The sequence below is a fragment of the Opisthocomus hoazin genome, chromosome 2 (genome assembly GCF_030867145.1).
Source record: "Opisthocomus hoazin isolate bOpiHoa1 chromosome 2, bOpiHoa1.hap1, whole genome shotgun sequence".
Taxonomy (NCBI): Eukaryota; Metazoa; Chordata; class Aves; order Opisthocomiformes; family Opisthocomidae; genus Opisthocomus; species Opisthocomus hoazin.
In genome coordinates this window covers 7,638,932-7,661,521 of record NC_134415.1, presented here as the reverse complement: position 1 = coordinate 7,661,521, position 22,590 = coordinate 7,638,932, and the positions used below count along the sequence as shown (strand labels likewise).

At 40.5% G+C, this 22,590-nt stretch overlaps 1 protein-coding gene across 1 annotated transcript in view; it reads right to left on the bottom strand.

The window, feature by feature from the left end:
- Window positions 1-650: 650 nt before the first annotated feature.
- Window positions 651-22,590, bottom strand: part of KCNK1 (potassium two pore domain channel subfamily K member 1) — a 36,146-nt gene continuing 14,206 nt past the window's right edge. The window contains exons 2-3 of the mRNA XM_075412261.1: window positions 6,466-6,861; window positions 651-3,569 (exon numbers count right to left, since the gene is read on the bottom strand). Of these exons, the coding sequence (XP_075268376.1) occupies window positions 3,310-3,569; window positions 6,466-6,861 (656 nt within the window). The 3' untranslated portion in view covers window positions 651-3,309. The remainder of the gene's footprint in view (window positions 3,570-6,465; window positions 6,862-22,590) is intronic.

Here is a 22,590-nt window from a genome sequence, read left to right as displayed (position 1 = left end):
AATCTTGGGAAGAAACCCTTAGGGAAGAGGACATGCTCACAAAGGGACAAACGTTGCCGTCAATCAAAACTCAAGTGGGGTTTTCCATTTTCTTTCTCCCAACATAACTGAATGGCCTGCCAATTCTTTCCCTTGAAATAACAACAATAACATTAATTAAAATAATAATAATACGAAAATTTGCTGACTGAAAGACAACGAGAAGATGGCAAATGTCAACTGTAGCACGGGAATAAAGATATTAATGGGATATATGCCCGGATCAGTTGAAGACAGGACAGTGAGGATAGGACCCAGGTTATCCTCTTCTGTGTACGAGTTATTTGCTCGCACTTCTAACTCCCTCCGGCAGCTTTTGCTTCATCACCGTTGTTTTACGACCCATGCTCTTCACTTTGGTTTACATGCACCCACTTCACAGTTTGCCTCTGGGAAAGATATGCACTTTATACTAAGGTTCTTGCACGATAATCTTTCTCCTAATCTGGATTCCAGTTTTAACTATTTGGATCTTGCGTGTTAGCTCCACATGAAGACATAAAAGCTGTAGGAAGTGAAGGCCATTATTTTCATCAGTGGTACTGATAACCCGCAATGATGGCTTTTCAGATTTCCTCACGTACCGTAGTAGCAAGATTATAAACACAAGATACATGTTATGCCACTATTTTTTATTTGCTATAATCAGTCAGCATCTGAAACAAAACCAAACACACTTCGGAATGCTTTCTTTCTATAGGAATAATCAACACAATACTAAGCTACAATTAATATCAAGGTTAGGTAACACACTCTGGCATTAACGGTCCCTCCTTCAGTTGAGGAAGGCTAACGAAAGGATGCACAATCTTGACAAACGCCAGCAGGATTTTTGCAGTGTGTGCACACACACACCCCACTAAAGAAAAGAATCCCCACTTCATAGTGCAGGCAGGCAAAAGCCAGAGTTTTTATTTAAGTTTAAAATAGCAAATACTCACCTACATCACAGTATACTGCTTAGTTCATTGCTTCTGCTTTGAATTCTGTGCTTTCATTTCATGTGTCTGCATTTTGCAACTGTGTACACGCTGCATAATTAACTTTGTGTATCATTTAGCATCTGTGCATATCCTTTAGAGCTTCATGTTACATCGAAACTAAAACAAATCTTGAATTTTAAGGTACTGAAAACAATCAATAAAATCCCACTGAAAAAAACAGTATAAATGTTTCTTATGGTACAGTACTCTTAATTTTATGTCAGTGTCATTTTAATGCCATAGTTTTCAATTATTCACTGTAAAAAGAGAAGCCTAGGGAAAAAAAAAATTATCTAAAATGCCATCACTAAGTCTGTTAAACTCTGGTGATTTATGATATATGTACAGTATATAAATAAATTTATGTATATATGTACATATATATTGGTTAACATTCATTATAAATAGAACTGTGTTAACTTAAGCAGTATAAAAATAGCCACTTTCCTGGGAACATGCAAACACAGTATGCTCTCACCTAATCTATAAAACCCAAAACAACCAAAACCTTTAGCTCTGGTTTTCTATAAATATAAATTTTAGTTGAACACTTTCAGCTGATTTAACCATAAACTAAGTTTTTCCAGTAAAGATACAAAATCTGGTTGATGCTGGCTATAATTAAGCTCAAGCACAGTATATTTTGGGTTTGCTTTCAAGTATTTATTCCCATGTGCACTAAATCTAGACACACTGCATTTTTTCTCTTACAGTAAAATATTATTCATCTCTAAACACTAGAAGCCAAATTACAGGCAATCTGGCATGCTCGCACTGCAGGGAAAAGGCTCTCCTCTACACTACTCCTATGTGGGAGGCTGTCCTAATATGGCTATTTGTGCTCCAGATCTTTTGTTCATTGCGAAGCATTATCAAGATTTCCATATTGTAGTTTCTTAAGGCCAGAAGAGAGAGTACTACAACCAACTTAAGTCTCATCTCCTGCTCACTGAAATTCACTCGGAGGTCCCTGCATTCAGCACAGTGTCTGGTAGCTGGACTAAAACACCTCTTCTCTTACAGCCAAAGACGTTCCAGCTTCAGAAGTTGAGCGAGATCTCTACTTTCTAGTGACTTTTCCCAAGGGGAAAAAAATTCAGTTCCATCTGAACCAAATGTGACGTTTTTCCTTTTTTCTTGCCATATGAAAAACTGAAAAATTGTTTTGCCCTGAAACATTCCCTTCTCCTCCAAAGTGCTCTGAGTACTAGTCAGAAAAGCAAAAGAAGAAAAAAGGGGCTACATTCAATGGTGACACTACTTCTCTGCCTCCACTTACCTATCAGCTCAGCAGAGAGCACGCACTGGGTTGGACTCTGGAAGAAACAGCACCGAGCCCTGCTGCTGCTGAACAGATTTCAACTACCTACTAGGAGAATGCCATAAGCACATGACTATGCCAATCGTGGCACATGCTGAATTTCAGTTTTCTCTGTCCTTCCATTCCACATAGCTAAAAACCCCATCCCTACCCATTTCAGAGGACAGTGGACTGAAATGCAGCTGTCACCCTTCCCTACAACCCTGTCTCACCCAGCACTTTAAATTGGTCTTGCTACCTCCCAGAGTTTACAAAAGTATTTCATACAAAGACAAACAGTATGGAAGACTCAAGGCACGCTCTCTTCAGGACAACAGTTTTCTTATGATTCAGGGAGCCTTTCAAGGAAGTAGGAAATGTTAATGTAAATGGCATGGGCAAAGGAGGGATGGGAGCCTTGTTTTTTTATTTCTAGAGTTATTATTTGCACCTGCAAGCTGCTGAGTAATAGAGGGATGATCTAGGTACTTCCCCCTCCAGCAGATCTATAGATATTGCTTTCAAAATGTTTTCCAGATTAAGATATTTGGTGCGTTTGGATTAAATCTGTGACGACACTTCTAACAATCTAAAGTGCACATCCCAAAATTTGCTGCGTCACCCAGCTGCAAGATGGGGCATGCAGCTAAATGAGTTGGATGTCAGTGAAGGCCTACTCTCCTGAAGATGCTGGATGAAGTTGTTTGTGCAAGCCTTTCTCTCTGGCATCTCTGAAAGTGGTACACCTAACTCTTTATCCCTCAAGCAAAATGGCCTTATGTTCCCAGACACATCCTACATTTTCTCCCTATTCCCAAGGCGGCTCCCACATTTTTCCCCAGCAGTCTTTATGTCAGAAGTGATGAATCCTTGTTAAAGTAGCACAGTCTTCCAGCTTTTTTTGTTTTCAGAAAAAATTATGAGGCATTCTATTTCTTATGGTAAGTAGCATAAATGCACCAAAACAATGGTATGGATACTCCCGTATTAATTGTTTAGAGAGCTGTCATTGGAAGTTGGGGACTGGGAAGTCACAAAAGGCTCGTTTGTCTTCTGATCGTCCTTCATGGAGGCTGCGTGGTCTGAGATGGAAGAGAAGGAGAGCTGGTCATGTTCCATTATATGCTGTTGGTCCTCTTCCTTGTCCTTCTTCACATAAAACAACTTCCTGAACTTTTTGAGCTCATGGAGTTCACAGAAAGTCTCCAGAACCACCAACATCGCGATAAGGCCCAGCAACAGATAACCTGGGTACAAACGCAGAAACAAACAAAAAAATGTTTTAATTATTAGCAAATTAAACGGAGCTGGAACAGTTTTAACCCTGTGACTCTTCCCACCCCTGTCATCTCTGAACAGTACGTTGATTTTGTTTATGACCCAGTTTCAGAGCTCTGTAACCCACTTTGGACTGTCAAATCCTTTTTTTCTTTTTTTTAATTCTACAATCAACAAGACCTCACATTAATCAAAAAAGTAATGCTAGTGGCTTTAATTCTGTTACAACTGTTCAAGAGGAAAATATCTAAAGGTATTACATGAAACAGAATACTAAAATTTACCACATGCATGCTCCCCCACTTACAATCTTAATCATTAAGTTCTCTGCAAAAGATTTTTTCCCTTAATATTCCTATGTGTTTCAAATAGAAGTAAAAACATGGCAGCTAATTATGGTTGTTTGTTGTTTGTACCAATTTAGCAGGACACATCACTTCTATTTCATGAAAACTTTTGAATTATTTTCCTTTGAAATTACAAGAAGATATCTAACACCCTGAAATGAGTGGAAAAACAATTAGAAAAATGTACAAAACCAGTAAAATAAAAATGAAAAATTACTATAAAATTACTGTTGGTATTTTAAAAACCTGACAAAATTGCTATATATGATGACACCTTGAAGATTATTTGCAATGTTTAGTAACATACATAAACTATACAAACTTGAAGCGTTACTTAAATGATTTCTACTGATGACTATGGTAGTGTGCTCACTGATTTTTAAAGGTGACAGTCAGCTCTCAGACTGGGACTTTTGGAAACAGAGCTTTGTATGGTTGATAGCTCACTGTGCTTTTTTTTTTTTTTCCCCTCTTCAAACATACACACTTTGAATTTCAGGGAAGGTGTTAAAATGAGTATTTTTTAATCTCAGCGTTTCCTTAGATGGCTGCTACTGATCATTACAATTTCATGAGAAGCATGACTACTTGAAGATTTTGTCATTTCATTGAGTAAATCAAACAGAAATGTGTATTTATTAGCACAACATGTTCATCCAAAGGCTGAACATTAAATGTACTGAAAGATCAACACAGATTAATTATTATACTCTACATATGGTCACTGTTCTGTTACCTAAAGGCATAAATATTTCACCTGTAGTTACAGATTAATCACTGGCAGTAACACTCCCCGCCTCCTTCCAGGAGCGCCACTAAATCGATATTGCAATACCAGGTACTGATCTAAATCAGCGCTACAGCTAACATTTATGAATTGTTTTTAAGCTTTCTCTCATGAGATCAAATGGCAGCTACGCATTAACATAAGAAGGAAATGACAAAGCTATGCCAATTAAAAGGCATCTATAAATCTGCACTGAGAATTTTGTAATCACCTCTGAAACTCGCTCCAGCTGATCACCACTTGATTTAGAACAGCACTTGTGTTCTCCCAAAATTTTTTGAAAAGCCTGTAGCACTTGCTAAGAATTTTCTGATCTAGAACTCCACTTCTTGTCTTGAAGAAAATTTAGGTTCAGCAACAGAAAACATTTTATATATCCTATTTGGTTCCTTAAATTGTTCACATGAAAGAAAAAAGAATAATTTAGAAGTTATGACCTTAAAACCTGTTGAAATTACATATTCTAAGGCCATAACTTTGCCTAAAAGCCACTTTTCCTTTTAGGATTTCCTGCAATTTATTTCCTAAGTGTTCTCAAGTTTCAGAAAGGACAATGTAAGCCATAGTGTTTTCTTTTGCTTTTGAGTTTTCAGAAGAACTAGCATTTTGGCCCTTACTACGTGCGACTTTCTCCACTCTCCATCATTTAGCATCCCCCAATCAGCTCTGCAGATCAGCAGGCTAACAATTAAAAGCTACTGCTGGTAAGACAACACGATGGGTAGAGGGGGGAAATCTGCAATGACAACAGGCCTGGCAGGAGAATAAAATAAAGTGTTCTGTTGGCTAGTTCAAGGCCCTGCTTCACGAAATGAAAATTCAGGGCCCAATCTTTCTTTAGACGAAACACAAACCCAAGTTAACGGACACTTTGCCAACACTGAGATTGCTAGATCGCGTGCAGGAGCACAGACAAATGCACAGCAGCCTAAGAAATGGACCTGACAGGAAAGGTTTCGTTTGGCCGTTCAGATCTTTTAACCCACGTGTCTGATGATGCAGGACTGCACAGACAGAAGCTGCATCACAAACTGGGATGCTTCAAAACACTGTCACTGGAGAATACTACCCTCAGCACACATTCACGCAGAATGCCAACACGAAGATAATTTCCTTAGTTCCACTTTGATCAAATCACTGATCATCCTTAGTTCCACTTTGATCAAATCACTGATCACCGTGTCTCTCTTCTGTGTCAAAATAATTAAACAATTCAAATTTAATATTTGTGGTCTTGCTTTGCTATCATCTCAGCCTACTTGTCTCTCTTTGACAGGTGGTGTGTCCCAGTGCCAGCTTCAGCTACCTTCTGTTACACCTGGAGTCAGAAACTTTGCTGTTCTGCCTCATTTCCCATTGCTCCTTGATTCATCTCTGTCCACCTGTCGTCTCACCTTATGAGATGTCCTGAGGTTACAAGGACCATTGTCCTTGCTCTGTGATGCACTAAAATTGTAGCGCCAGATGCTCGTAACCATTTGCATAACAGTAAAGAGAGCATTTTTGCTACTATTAATAACAGAATAAGTAGCTATGGTCTAGAACAACAGAATTCTGGTTTCAGCTTTTTCTTTCTTAACTAAGAAAATGGACCTTATTTAAAGGTTTCCTCTTGGCACAGCTACCTACACTGCCCAGTTTGCTAGCTGACAGCTCACAAACCAATCACCATCCACAGAATGGAGAGGAAAAGTCCGATTTTTGATTTTTTTTACAAAAGAAAACACTTACATGTAATTCCGATTTTATACATCTCTCGGAATTTTTGATTGTAGCCTTCTCCTGGCACATAGTCTCCAAGGCCAATGGTGCTCAGGGAAATGAAACAAAAGTAAAAAGATTCCAAAAAATTCCAGTCATCTTCCAGAACAGAAAATATTGCTGCTGGGATTAAGAAGAAGCACGAGATAGTGATGAACCCAAGGACTATAGCGTGGATGATTGCAACAACCTGCTTGGAAAAGCCCCAGCGAATGTGGAAATACAGTACAGGTCGCCTGGTGACATACACAATGATGCGCTGTACCACTGCTGTCAGGAAAAGCAGTGTAAACGGGATCCCGATGACCGAGTAGATGATGCAGAAGGCCTTTCCTCCATCAGATAAAGGCACTGTGTGTCCATAACCTGCAACAAAGCAGAGGAAGCACAGGCTGAGCTAAAGCTGGGAGCTCATGTACCCATTTGACATTGGCTATACTGCAGGAGACAAAGAACTGCTTCGCTATCGCTAATTCCGAATTCTGCTATTCTTGACAAATGCTGTTCAAAGGTTTGTTTTAAGCAGGAAAATAAAGCCTAAGTACAAGCAATAAGCAAGTAAAAAAAAAAAAAAAAATCAGAATTGTGAATGGAATTGTATAAACACTTATTTTGGAGAAGAAAGTAATGCCTAGTCATGAGCGGGAACCTATGCCAGGAAACCTGCGTTTTATTTGGGGTTTTCCTGCTGACCTTCTTCTTTAGTTTTACACAGTGATGTCACTTCTATTACCCACCTTATCAAGTGGAATAATCCATACTTCAGAAAAAAGTTCCTAGATCTACTTTGTAGTAAAACACTCCAAGACCTTTTGCGAAAATAATTCAAATTACATAGAAGTACTATAATCAGCACTCCATGCTACATACTTCCATGCTTCCTCAAGGCTTTTAGATGATAGTCCATCAAAATACATCTATAAGCAGAACAAATATTTTCACAGCAAAAATCTAACCGCCATGGCTGGATTTTTGCCTAGTCATTTACGTACTAGAAGTAACAATAGTGATCTGTTTAGAGTGCAGGCATGTATTCACTGTTGTACAGGCTGATCATGGCCAGCAATCTCAATTTCACTTGCACCCAAAAGCACACCCTGCCAGACAGCCTGGCTCAAAATGTAAAACACAGGCACAGAAAAGAACAGTAAATCCAGCACAAACCAGGAATGCTTTCTTCTGCCTGCCAACCAGAAAAAAAAAAAAATAAAAGATTATTTTGCTCTCATTGCAACAAGGAAATCAGTTGCAATCTAGTTTGGGCAGTCTTTAGACAGGTAGCAAACCAAGCACGCGTAGACAGGCCCCAGTAATTTTGCAGCCCCAAATCTGTCAGCTCGTTCAGCTTACATTCGTGCTGTATTTTCCAGAGCTATGACAACTAGCTATCTCGAGAAGTCCAGGCAGAGCCCAGTGCATACAGGGTTATGCTGCTTCTGGTCTCTGAACTGGGCTCACTCTGCACTCTCCCAGTCTGCCCAGTGCAGCACTGGTTTGGGCAGACATTCCCCAAGGGCTCCTGGGAACCCGCTACCTGCTACCCTGTGGAACCAGCTGCTCTGCAAGCCCCTCCAGTTTTTACACGAACATGAGATTTCCCCTCTACATTAATGAATTTAATAGCAGAAGCCTTGCTCTTTTAAGCTTTCCACCTGAGTAGCAAATGTTCTTTTTTTAAGATGCATAGAGACACTTCCAGACAGGCAAAACGTCTCATCATTACCACATACAAAGTCTTAGAGAAGAAATGCATGAGGTGTAGCTTCTTTGTGTCAGCTAACCCGACAGGAAACTTCAATTGTATTTGAATTTTAATGACATTATGAATAATTTACCCAAGCTCAGTCTTTTGAACCCCAGAAAACCGTATTAATTAATGGCTTTTTTTCCTTGTTCATCTTCTGTTTGCTTTATCCATTTTGAGCTAAGCGAGCCAGAACTGCACAGAGCACACCAGACGCAGCTGAATCAGATTTATAAAGCTGCAGAGAAAGTTTCTCACCTTGTGTTCTACTCTGTCCCTCATAACGCTGGACATTTGACTGGCATTTCTGACTACCACCGAGTTGACGCTTTCTTGGCCCTGTCTATCGGAACCCAGGATCTTGTCCCTCGGATGTATCTGGGGTTCCACCAGTGCAGGACCCATCACTTCACACATGAAACTATGACTGGTTTTGCTGAGTAGATCGCTTAACATTTTATCCGCACTCATTTTCAAGTGCCATTTTATAGCCCAGCTGCCCTGCAGCTCTTCCATCATCCTTACTGCCTTAAGCAATTTTGTATATTTATTAAACTTTGTTACTTCCCTCTTCCATTCATTTATGAATATGTCAAACACAAGCCCCAACACAGGCCTCCAAGGAAAACCCCTTGTGACATTCCCCTACTTCAAGAACTAACCATTTTCTCCTACTCTGTCTTCTATCTTTCCGATCTCACATCCACATGAGGACCAACACCAGCTGCTTAGTTTTCCTGAAAGCAGATCAGACCTCACCTGGACTAATCTACCTCATTCTGTATATCCACGCTTAAAGAATAAAATTAGAATAAATTCACACTGGAAGAAGAGCAGAGAAAGGTTACTGAAACCATCAGGGGAATAGAGACTATTTTATGAGAGGGAGAGAAAAGTGGTTGGCTTCCTCAGCGTGGCTGAATGGAGGCTGAAAAGTGATACAGTATCTCCCTGTTAATGCATCAGCATACAAGTACTATCAAGGGAAAAGAAATGCTTTAGACAAAGAATAATATTGTCACACAAATACCTTTGATGTAGCATGAATAAATTTAGTTTAGAAATTAGAAAAAGGTTTCTAAGCTTCAGAGAGGAGTTCTGGAGCAGCCATCCGCTTTCAGTACTGGGGAAAGAACCTAGCTATATTTAAAATGGAGCCTGATGAAGCTGGGTAACTTTATGGATGGTGCAATATCATGAGGTTACACATGACAAGCAGAAATTGAGCTTACAGACCTAGAAAATCCCTTGCAATGTTCCTAAATTTAACGCAGTAAAATTAATCTAAGCCTTCACTAATTTGAACCCTAACATCTGTATCACGCATACAAAAAAAACCCAAACTCTGACACATTTGGCAGTTCATTATGCATAGAGCAGGTTGATGATGATTTAATTCCAGCCTCTGCACTGACCCAGGCAGCAATCAGCTCATTTCTTGGCGAGGAGGGGTTCTGTTACCTCTCCAATATTTCTCTCATCTTTCCTTCTGAAGGACAGACATTATCGTTCCAAGTACTACACAGTATGCACCCAGACTTGGAGGAAAGTGTAGAATGAGAAAGACTTTACTACAGGAAAGTTTGCAGCAAGGGTGCTCAGATGAGTCTGCCTGGTTAACCCTTACAGAAATCTTCCCAATTCACAGAATTAGTTGAGGTACCTGAAGCAGATGCTGCCTTCTAAGGTCTGCTCTGCCATCCTGATGAGGTTGTCACATCACTTAAGGGATAGCTCAGGGGATTATGTATCTGCCCCTCAGCTGCTAACAACTACAGGAACTATAATACTAAAGTGCGTTGGCTCAGCCTGGGGACAGAAAATACGCTCCACCCAACCAGCAGCAGTAAGAGGTTGATATCTTTCAAAAGCAATGGATGAGTGATCAATGTTTGCTTGCCACTCACGACACAGAGTCACTGCTTGGGAATAATCATATTGAAAAACTTGAGTTAAAAGTCACAATTTAGGAGGCTATGGCAAGTGGTGAGGAAAAAGATCCATATTTTTTCACAGTATGAAATTGCTTATGTGACGTTTCCTAACAATGTCTATAATCTTAGTCATCCCTGTACAAAAGTCATTAAAAAAAACCCAACACAGCCATACACTAAAAGAGAGGAAATTACAGATCTGAGGCAGGAGATACTCCATGTCTGCTTCCAGACACTTGCACTCCGTTCCCTCCCACCTCTGCGCCTGCACCTGTTTGTAGCTTCTTTGTACTGTAACCTCTTCAGGGAAATGGCTTTCTATAACCCCTCCATAAAGCGCACAGCACATGCTAGTTCTGCATAAATAACAGATAATAAAATGTATGCCAATTAGCCTTTTTCAGTGGAAACTACCATGTTCAGAAGCATTACAGTTGCAATCCTGAGACATTCTTTTGTTATGACAAAAGGATGCTCATAAAAAAGGGGACTACACATATTCCCCTTTATTAAAATGAAGATATTTCTTTAATCTATCAAAGACATTTGCTGTGGGTGACTAGAATTAAATTGCCCATATAGCATATCTGATAACTATATTAGTGATTATGAAGACAGACTAGATTTACCGAATGCTGTATTTTCACTTGTGTAATTCAAATACCAGGTAACAATCACCCGTTCAAAAGCACTGACCTTTGAAAACCCAAACCCTCAGATAACCTGCCCAAACTCAGAAGTAAAGTGACACCAGTGACAAAAGGATATTACTCACATATAATCCCTTCTATTGCCTTTTCATAGATAGAGTTACCATTCCTTCAAAACAGCTCAGAGAAAAATACGCATGCAAGACCAGCAGGATTTGCCAAATTAAATAAGATCAATGTTCCATCTAGCTCAGTGTCTTGAGACAGACCATATTTGATTGATCACACAAAGATCAAAACCCCACAAGATGTAGACAGCTGACTTTCAGTTCTGTTCACATATGGGGATTTTTTCCTTAAAAGTCATCTACCCTCATGACTTGGAGGACTTCTATTGTTATAAGTTTACATAAATACACAAAATGTCTTTACCTGTTCTGATGTAACTTTGAATGTCATCATAGTCTACAAAAGTGCTTATTTTCAAAAATCATTTAAAATGCTTAAATCTTTTTACATTGATCTTGATGCTGCGAGTTATACAGGTCAATTATGCATTCAATAAAATATTTACTATGCATTCAATAAAATATTTACTCTTCCATTTGCTGTCTATCAAGTTAAGTCTTTTGCTCTTGTATCTTTCCAAAAAGGCTTGGTCATGACTTTTCTATACTTTTCGGTGGTTTGTATCCCTCTTGTGTAAGTTTGTCTTTTAGTTATTTTCTCTTCTCTCTTACCTGTTAGATGACTTTGTAGAGAAATATGCAGAATTGACCACTAACATTCTGTGATTCTGTGACCACTGTATTCCAGGTAAGATATTTTTGCTCCCTCAGTTTTTAGATACCATCACACTTTGTTTTCCAGAGTCTCTAGGTAGCTTACAACAACATCCAACTCATAAGAGCCTATTTCAAACCCAGCAACGAGCATTTCACACTACTCTTCCACCCTGTGCTAGCTTGGCAGTGTTGGCCCTGAGTGTTTTCTCCTTCCACCCTTCTCAGATACTGCTTTGACCAATCTAGGCAGCGCTGTACTGTCACTGCTTTGCCTCTTCATAACTCCGTCCCTCCTGAAGCTCATTAATTTGTCTTCTCCCTGTTAAGAAACAGCGGCCTTCTTAGGTCTTTCAGGACCCTGAATTAAGGATTCAGTGCCAGAGTGCAGAGCTCCTGCCATTCTGCGTTGTAAAAACCCCGCCTGGGCTTCCAGACAGAGGCTGGCCTGAAGGGTGAATGTTTGAATGTTGTAAATAGATTCGACACAGAGTGAGGCAAGCAACAGGCAAAACAGAGGTGCCACAGCCCTCAAAAATTTCCCCCAGCCAGCCTCTCCCAGCCTATGGTGATGAAGCCTGGAATGTGTGTATGCAGGCTGCAGCACTGGCTCTTTCGCTTGCCCCTCTGTTACAGCCCCAGGGCATCAGCTGTCCATGACTGCTCTCCTAGGCTGGTTCCATGAATAGGGGCCACCGTCCACACCATTAAAAGCTCACTCCTCCCCCTTCATAAATTAAACAGCCAACGGTTTTGTGTCTGTTTTCTTCTACCAGGTGCTCTTCTCCCTCTTTCCTACCACAGGTTTTGCCAAGCCACTGCTCCCCCAGCCCCAGGTGACCTGTTGCAACACCACCAGGCCTGTGTGGCACCACCAAGCTTCTCAGGGCGGGGAGCCGGTTATCTTCAGCACGTCCAATGTCCTCCTCAGCACACTCATCCAGATGCCAGAGCCGTAACGTGCAACCCCAATGCTGTGGTACCACACAAGTGTGCTCATCCCTTTGCTGGTTTGAGTCAGCGGCCCTGAAGAGAAGTCAGCCCTTTAAGTCCGCTCATAATCTCACAGTGCCCCAACAGATAAAGTGAATCATATGTTATCTATTAAAATTACACAAAAATTTTTCATCCATCCCAAGCGTAACATGACTTTCTGGAATATGATGATGATGAAGGTCAATGAAAATATTTACATAATTCCTACACTGTTATGTTTATAAACCTTTGACATTTTCCTCTGTGTTTAACATACATCCTTCTCCATAGCTGATCTATTATCTTAAAAGATAAAAAGGAAATGTCAGGTGATGGTAGATCTGTGTGGCAAGAGAGATCACAAGTAAGTTTCAAGTACTTTTTCTACTGCAAGGAAGAGCATATGATCAGAAACTTGCCCTACAAAGTTCAAACAACAACATTATGATTGAAGTAGCTGATTAGGAAATTCACGTAAAGTACAGCAATTCACCGGGCCATAAATTTGTGGCACAAGGTCACCTACCATATAGAACAAAAGAAATTAGAAAACGATATGCTATGTTATGCAGCATATCTATATGTGCCAAAGCATCTGCTCAGAATCAAATTCTTTCAGTAAAGCTATTCTGCTTTTTCTGCTTCTACAGGGTGCACACTGGGAAGGACCAGCTTCAAAGATGGCTGATAGGCAGGTAGTTAAGCAGCCTTTCAGCACACCGTTGTACACAAGCCTTTCTTGCCTGCAATACAGATAGAAAAAGAAAAAATGTGAGGGACTAAACAGACATGAAAAATGGTCCATAGCTGAAAATGTGCAAAACAGTAGCATTGTGCTGCTAGAAAACTTTTCAGAATTCTTAGTTGGAGGTTTGAGACATAGCAATACCATTAAAACAAGACATCAAAACAGAGTTACACGATAAAAAGAGATAAAAATTAAAAGTTCACCAACACAGTTTTGTTAAACAAACTCGAGAATTTTGAGTTCCAGCCAGGCTGAGACATGCTACCCTATATGGCAGAAAGGAAGAGGTAAAATTCCACTATGATAGGCATCTTTAAGCAGAGGAAATCCACTTGGACATTACATTTTGCTACCTCCTCAGCTGAGCTAATTGAAGTGGTTTTGTGCGCATTGGAGTAGGGAGGAGGAAGAGGTGCTGTAAACCGAACTGATGAAATTAGCAGGGTTTAAAAAATAAGGGGGGGGGGGGGGGAGAGGGAAGTGAGATTTGTTTGAAACCTAATTCATTTCACTAATAAAAGCTTAGAGCATGGCCCTCAAAGATTTGTGTAGGCATAATTAGGGAGGTGATGAAGGGTGTGGCAGAAACCTCTTAAACCAGTTTTGTCACTAAAGAAAACACTCATTAGATTTATCCTCACATAGCACCAGTAAGGGTGATTTAAACTTCCAGCTGAAGTGATTTAGTAAGGTGCTATTCCAGCTCCCCTCAATAACAATATATCCCTCAAACCTTACTAGAATAAAAGTGCTAAAAACATATTTAAACAATTAAATTAACCACCAGGATTAGATCTTCTCCATAATGATCTCCCACCTTATCGCTTCTCAGAAGTGTTTTGTTTTGCCAATTTCTAGCGTCAAGGGACTTCTTAAAAAAAAAAAAAATTCCAATACACTGATTTGTGTGTATCTGCTAATGGTACATGGTTTAAATTCCTTCTGAGACTGTCCTTTGCTGCCATTAGTTACCCAAGCGAAAGACTGCTAATTCCTCAGAATCAATGTCCTGCTAGCTAGGTTTGGAGTTGCCTTCAGAAGGACCATGTTCATATAATCAGCTCACAAATGTCACCTGCTGCACGCAGAAAGGCTGAAATGACTTTGAACATAGTCTAATAATAAAGTTGTATGAGTAATATGGCTGGCTGTCAGCAACATCTGAACCCAAGAAACAAGCCAATGGCATGGATATATTGGCATCTATGTTCAAAGCCAGTTTGAAAACCAACTTCTACAAGAACAGCTGTACGTCAGAACATTTGTATCTTGCAAAGCGTATTAACTCTGCTGCATCCATTCCTGCACAGGAAGCAAAGTTTCACCCGCCCAAAGAAACAAAGCTACAAACTGCATCCACAGTCGCTGGGCAAAGGGGACGCTGATGAATGAAACTGGGGAAAATGTTTGTATTTATACCGGTGCTGGCAAAACACTGATACTCAGTTCCTGTTCTGACTAGTATGAGCTGGCTCAGCCTAAATAACTGCTGGGACAGTGGATATAGCTACATACTGACATGTAACACATTTGCATTCAGAAAGCATGAGGACTGTTAATAAATAAACAAGCAAACAAACCAACCCAACAACTTGTGCCAGGAGCAGGAGTAATGATTCCAGTTTCCTACTGAGTTTTCTTCTTAGCCCTCTGACAAGTTAGCCCCTTTCCTGCAATAAGCCCAATCCCAAACTCCATGCCTTCTCTCAGAGTCTCACAGGAAAGGACAGCAAGAGCACTTCCTGACCTGGACCTATGCACAGGGTGCCACTTCTGGTGGAAAATAAATTCTACAGAAATGAAATAAATAATGATCCATATAAAAATACACTAAAAATCAGTATTTAACAAATAATTTCTGTATACTATTTTTAAATAAATGTAGTGAGCATTTAGAAGTTAATACATAAATATTTACAACTAAGACTCCTATGAAAGTATTTCATATATCCCATAATAAATATCATAGAATGATAGAATGGTTTGGGTTGGAAGGGACCTTAAAGATCATCTGGTTCCAAGACCCCTGCCATGAGCAGGGACATCTTCCACCAGACCAGGCTGCTCAGAGCTCCATCCAACCTGGCCTTGAACACTGCCAGGGAGGGTGCAGCCACAGCTTCTCCAGGCAACCTGGGCCAGGGCCTCACCACCCTCATGGTGAAGAATTTCTTCCTGATATCTAATCCAAAGTTGCCCTCTTTTAGTTTATAGCCATTCCACCTTGTTCTATCACTACACACCCTTGTGAAAAGTCCTTCTCCATCCTTCCTGTAGGCCCCTTCAGGTACTGGCAGCTGCTCTAAGATCACCCCGGAGCCTTCTCTTCTCCAGGCTGAACAGCCCCAACTCCCTCAGCCTTTCCTTGTAGGAGAGGTACTCCAGCCCTCGGATCATCTTCGTGGCCCTCCTCTGGACCCACTCCAACACATCCATGTCCTTCCTATGTTGGGGGTCCCAGAGCTGGAGGCAGTACTCCAGGTGGGGCCTCAAGAGAGTGGGCAGAATCACCTCCCTTGACCTGCTGGCCACACTTCTCTTGATACAGCCGAGGATATGGTTGGCTTTCTGGGCTGCAAGCGTACACTGCCAGCTGATCCACCAGTACTCCCGAATATCACTACTTTTTATAGTGTTTTCAGTTATTGTATACTTATTGTGCTACCAAAACAGAATAAAAATATTTCCTTCCCTCAAAACATACAACTCTATTATAAAATACAAGGCAGCCAGTGAACACGAATGGAAAGGTGGAAAAGAATGAGATATGATACCGGGCAGTGTGCAACACAACAGCATCCATGTGCCACCAGCACCATCATGACTTAACCTAGCCTTTCAGGTATTTATACACACTGATGAGCTCCCTCCCAAGACTTCTCTTCTTCTGGCTGAACAATCCCAGTCTCTCCCAGACCTCACAGGAGAGACGCTCCAGTCCCTTCGTCACCTTAGTGGCCCTTTGCTGGACCTGCGCCTGTAGCTCTGTACCTTTTTTGTACAGGGGAGCCCAGAACTGGACCCAGCCCTCCAGGTGTGGCCTCACCAGTGCTGAGCGGAGGGGAAGGATCACCTCCCTCTACCTGCTGGCAACACTCCTAATGCAGCCCAGGACACCATTAGCCCTCTTTGCTGCTGGGGCATATTGCTGGCTCTCCTTCAGCTTTAATTATGCAAGGAAAATTGAAAGTGCATTAGGTCTTTTCAGATGACTTTTAACAATTGAGACCAGAATAAAACCATACACGGCGTACCTATTTATTTTCTTAACTACAGAAAACTTACAGTGCCCTTTGTTTGTAACAAGAACTCCTGTATCTTTTTTGCTATTGTAAGTCCACTTACAATTTTCTAGAGCAACACATGCTATCCCCTTCTGCAGCTTAGCAGTCCTAGGAACTCCCAAATTCCCAAGAACATTTTAAAATTCCGAAATTATGGCACAGTAATCCTTACATTATTCATGTTTACCATTAACCCATTTCTATGGTCTCCAATGAATATTCTTTTTCTTTCCAGCTAGGAAATGTGTTAAGATGGTTGTTGTCTTTGTTCCAACCTAGCTGCCAATGCTGGAGAATTGTCTGTTCGAGGAGAAATTTCTGTACCCTGTACTGTATTAAGGTTGCTGTGCACCTTTTTATATAAACGCCAGCTATAGGCAGTGGGAATATTGATGTTGTGGCCCGGGCATGTCTTTCCAATTCTATTTTTTTTCTGTACCAATTATGCAGCAGGAGGAACCGTTGTCACCTTAAATATTCAGGGAAAATGACAATAAAGCACAAATAATCTTTTACGTCTTTCTTCAAATTCTGACATTCTTTCATATGAATTATTACATTTTCTCTCATGTAGAGATTAAAATATAGACATGTCTTATCAAACTAGAAAAAAAAAACCACATTCTTGAAGACTGACGGAAGAATAGCTTTGCTTCACCTTAGTTAGCTGCTTCTGTGATCCATGAACATGAATACAAAAAAGCACGTTAAAAACATTTTTCAATCAAATTTGAGCGACAAAACATGGGGCAATACAAGTACTCTGTTGTCATTTCAATCAGCAAGAGAAAAGCTGCAGTCAGTTCAGGGAGACCCCTGGAAATTATATATTTATAGATGGTAATTTTTCATTTTAGAAATGTGATCATTTTTTATACTATTCACATCCCACAAAGGCAGTAGGAGAAATTACAAGATGTCATGATGAGGAAAACATTTTTGCATTGTTGGGCTTGTCAGCAATACTAGTCCTTTAAAACACGAAAATAGCCGTAAGAGGAGCCAAGATCTTATTCTTAAAATCTCATCTGAATGTAATAAAAAAAGGCAACATTTGATCTTATTACTTAAAGGATCAAGCACCTGCCAATTTCTGCCCAGAACCAACTATTTGGACTACTGGAATGTAAACTGTAGCAACATGAAGAAGAAAAAAAAAAAAAAAAAAAATCAACATAAAAAAAATTGCATAGTCACCTTGTTTAAATTAGTATTATAGCACACTAAATGTGGATCCATAGCGTGGAATACTTGGTAGCATGGACCTAAATTCATCATTATGAAGCCAGGATTTACTTCAGATTTGCTCTACTCTGTTCACAAAGACTGGATGCCCAGTAATGCTGGGCCGTGCTTCACTGCTCCCCAAGAGCGCCTGTTTCAGGTTGTTCCACTGAAAAGAAGTCCAGTCTGCGCACTCCAAAACTGCTCCACAAGTGTGAATGATCTGGAGATTTGTTTCAGCAGTGTAGCTGACTCTTGATCTGAATCAAAACACTACTGCAGGGCCAAGAAATCTGGCAGACTTCAGCTGTCTTCAGAGTTTGAAATCAAAGTTAACTGCACTTCTCTAGCATCAGCTCCCGTGCGCGTGCTCAGCAGGACTATGCCCTAAAAGCACAGTTCCCCATTTGTGAAGTGTTTCCGCCTCTCTGACGGGCTCCAGATTTTTTGTAGGACAGACTTTCACTTACAGTTTCTGAACTACCGTCATGACTCATTAAGATGAACGACGATGGTATTGACAGTCTGTGAGGCCACCTGAACCAGAGTACACTCAGCAACATACAAGAACGCTCTATGAAGCGAAGGCACACCAGACATAACTCTGGGCCAAACCAAACAAATGCTAAAATTTTCTAATTCTAACCCAGATATTCTACACTTTCTTTCATCGGAAAGGTCCTCCATGTCTTGCTAACACCACCATCCGAGGCAATGCATGCCAGATGCAGACTACAGTCTGACGGGCATATTGAATGGCTAGAAAGCAGTAATTTTTTGACCATTTACAATGACTGCTGGTTTAGACAGTATTTACTGATAGTAACTATGAAGTCCAAAACATAACAACCATATAGCAGTGATGCTAATGAAGTCATTCCCACATCAGCAGTTAAGATCGATACTGGGCAGATTATAAGTAAGTGCTCAGTACAGATACTGCAGAGAAGAAGGATGTGTTGTACTAGAGCAGCACCACAGCAGATGGAACCCACTGCACAGGAACCAGATACAGACAAAAGAGTAAGTACAGAAATTAGTAGGTCTCTCCTGCATCTGAGATGATTATTAGTGAGTGTTTAGTGCAATACTGTCTCTTCCCATCAAAAGTACTGGAAAGAAATACAACCCAAAGGATAGTAACTTTAAGTGGAAAATGATAGCATTCTTTCATGCCATGGCCCGACACTGGATCTTGCTAATCCTGCCTGGATAAATTACGTATAAGTAAAGCAGGTATTATCAACCCAAGGAAACTGTTAGATCCTTCCAGCGCAGCCTACACGAAAGCACGCATCGCTTGCCACTACAAAGGGATCTACCGTGTGAGACAAGGGTGGCAGGACTCCAGGTGAGGCACATACTCCATTCCAAGGCCAGTAAACACGACTTCAAAAAGGACATGCTCTCTGCAGGAAGAGCTTGGGTTCTCCATGCCCTCACTGGCAAAGCTTTCCCACTTGTCCTTCAAGAACAGATTTTTCAAACCCTGGCTGTAAGCTATACAGCTCCTATCATACTGTCCATCGAGAAACTCCTTTTTGTTGTAATATGCTAAACCTGCAGCCTGGCATGAGGTTTGTGTGGGCTGGACCTGCGCTCCCACAGAGCCCTGACAAGTTCAGTCATGTTTTTGGAAACAATGGTCATTAAAGACTTCATGCCCTCCACGTGCTTCACAGTGCTCAAGGCAGGAGCAAAAGCTAAATCTGTGAGTGCACTGAGCAGACAGAGGTTTGCCAAACCTCTGTGGCAAAGCATTCAGGCTTTACTTCTATCACAGCTGATAGGCAAGAGAGATGCGTGCATCTCTGGGTTTGCTGTTTGGGTTTTGATTCGAAGATCCGGTAAGAAAAACCTAACAGTACAATGTATACTGTTAAGCAGGTATTCTTTATTGTGGCGCCGGGCACACGGGGGATTTCTCCTCCAAACGTGCGCGCCAGACACCCTGTTGCTTCAGGTTAAATACAATCACACAGGTAATTATTCATTATATTTCTAGGAACTAATTAGCATATGTAAATATCTTTCACGCATGTCTGTTAGTATCTTTGGGTGGTCTTCGGGGGTCCCAAGATGAAGGCCCATCCTCTTCATCACGCTGTTCACTGATTGACATTTGTTTCTGCGCAAACTCAGTTCTAGCATCACGTATATCATGTCCTTCAGGTTGTTTTGCTCCAGTCTTGTTGCTCTCTTGGTGCCTCCTTATCTCTGTAGCTTAGCGCATTTGCCCTCCCAAGGCTGAGCTGTCTGGAGTAGAGTTATTTAGGAGTCTCTTTTATCCCACAATTATCCCAATTATTTGCTGAAAATCAAGACCACTTTTGTTTCACTTAATTATTTTGTCTAACGACTAAGTGATAGCTTGTGCCCATGTCCTTCCACTACATTCCTTAATGAGAAAACAGGGATTAGTGTAACAGTTATATTGTTAGATCACTATGCATGCAGAAATACAAGTTACAGTACTAAAGACTACTAAAAACTAGAAAATATTAAGGCTTTTTATTATAGTTTCACATTTCTTACAATCCCCTCTATCAGTTTTTTGTCATATTTTTTTAAAGTCAACAGCACTTTTCTTTTTAAACCCAAAGACTTTGCACTAGAAATTGGTTCCTCTTAGTGTTATCCTGGATTTAAGACCCTATAAGGGTTAAACAGCAATCAAACCAGGATTCACCTGGTGTTCAGATCAACCCCCTTCTCAACCTCTCAATAACAGCACATTTCTAGAAATACCTATCCAAAGCACAAACATCACATCTTTAGACCTGCCTCTAGAAAAGATTTAGCATAAGAAACCTGTATATTGTTTCAACAGTTATGCTCCCTGTTGTCCCAGATTCATTTTTGAACGGAGTCTGCTGAATAAAACTCAACCAACAGGTCAAAAGCAAGGTGAGACTTTCTAAGGGCTCCTCCAAGAATTCAGCCAGGAAAATTCCAATTATTCTTCTCTTGGTTTACTTGCCCGCTAGGCAACAGATGGTCAAAAATCTGTATCAAAGTAGGGGCCCCACCAACAGACTGCTTTATTGTGAATGTTTCCTGATAGAACAAACTGTAAGCCTCGGAAACTTGAATTTGACAAAAGGTTCACCTCATACAAGTGAGCTTTATTAGGAAAGCTTTCCTTGTAGTCCTCAGAAACGTTAGAAAACAAGACAAGGTTTTTATGCTGGTCTTTTGTTAAGGGTTTTTGCATTGTTATGTTCAGCAACACATGTGAAGCAGCATTCCCACAATAATGGATTTTAAAGCCACTGATCACCAAGACTAACATGTAATCAAAGAAACAGGCTCATTAAAAATCTTCTTAAGAACTTCAACACCAACTTCAACATACTGAAAGGAGCACAAGCCTTTCTGTGGTTCTTCCCAGGATTCCTAATCTGAAATATTCAAAGTTGGGGTGCGGGGGTGGGGGGGGTGGGGGCGGAATCTTAACAGGGACATGTTTTGGCAGAGAGACCAGGAAAGCGAAAACAACATTATTGACTAGATTTAGCCAGTAGCTTGTCCACAATAGTGATCTTCTCATTTCTCATGTTAATTTGGTAAAAAGCATGATGAGATTTTCACCTTGACTGCAGCATAAAGGTGATGTGTGTTATACAACAGTAATACTTCCAGATTTTGTCTTCGGATGTGGCAGTTCACACCTATGCAAAAACTCATTTTAGTCACTAAGACACATTTAGCCTCAAACTGGCTGTGAAGCCGAGAGGATACACACTTTCTGAAGAGACTGGGAGAAGATGGAGCTTTTTCCTTCCAGAAAAGGTCTGAAGTCTGGAACTATGGTTTCAGTTCATGCTGCAACCTTTTTTTTCCCCACCCCCTCTAAGTTTCTGTAACAGGTTTTAAAGTTCTATCAATTACTTCAGCCCTCCACCACCTGAAAGACATTGTTTATGCATAGTGTACCACGGGGATGTGCCAGCTGCTGCTGCTGAATCCAGCACCTGTGCAGTACAGTACTCCGCTTGAAGCCAGGCACTACTGGGAAGAGGTTTCTGAAAACTGGTAATTTGCACCTGTTACCATCCCAAATGCACCTTGGGATGTGTCAAAAGAATGCGTTGCAGTGGTATTTACTGCAGTGCTTTAATCACTTACCCAATTAGTGAAGAATACCTATCTAGTCTTGCTAACTTATCATTTCTTGCACTGAAATGAGCCACAGTTGTTCTTTCTACGATCTGGGAATAAAAAGAAACAACCAGCTGCAAATTAGTATGCTTTCCACCTCCACTTCTGAAACAAAAATTGCTTTATTGCACCATCAGAAAGAACAGCGCATGAAAACAGCGAATGAAACTGGTATTATGGGCAATAAAGAATTATCACACAGTATTAAAAAATTAGGCTATTTCATGCTGTGGAGTTAAAATCAATTCTGTAAGCAGCATCTTTACATTAAAATGCAACCTCAAATGGAAGAAAGTGTTATCTACTAGACAGAGCAGGGGAATAGGAATTTATACTTCTAATCTTGTTATCTATTTAACATGTGGAACTCGGGGAAATTACTAGCATCAGCTCCCTTTTTTGGCAGAGGAAGACACATAGTCCTTACCTATCTTTGCAAGATACTGAAGTATTTCATACATACATCAATCAGACATCATAATGTATTTGCATACAAATAAATCCTATTTCTGTCTTCTGTTTTAATAGCTATTTCTCCGAAACACGAAGAACTGAACAGCACACAAAGCAGAACAGAAGCAAATCAATTTCAC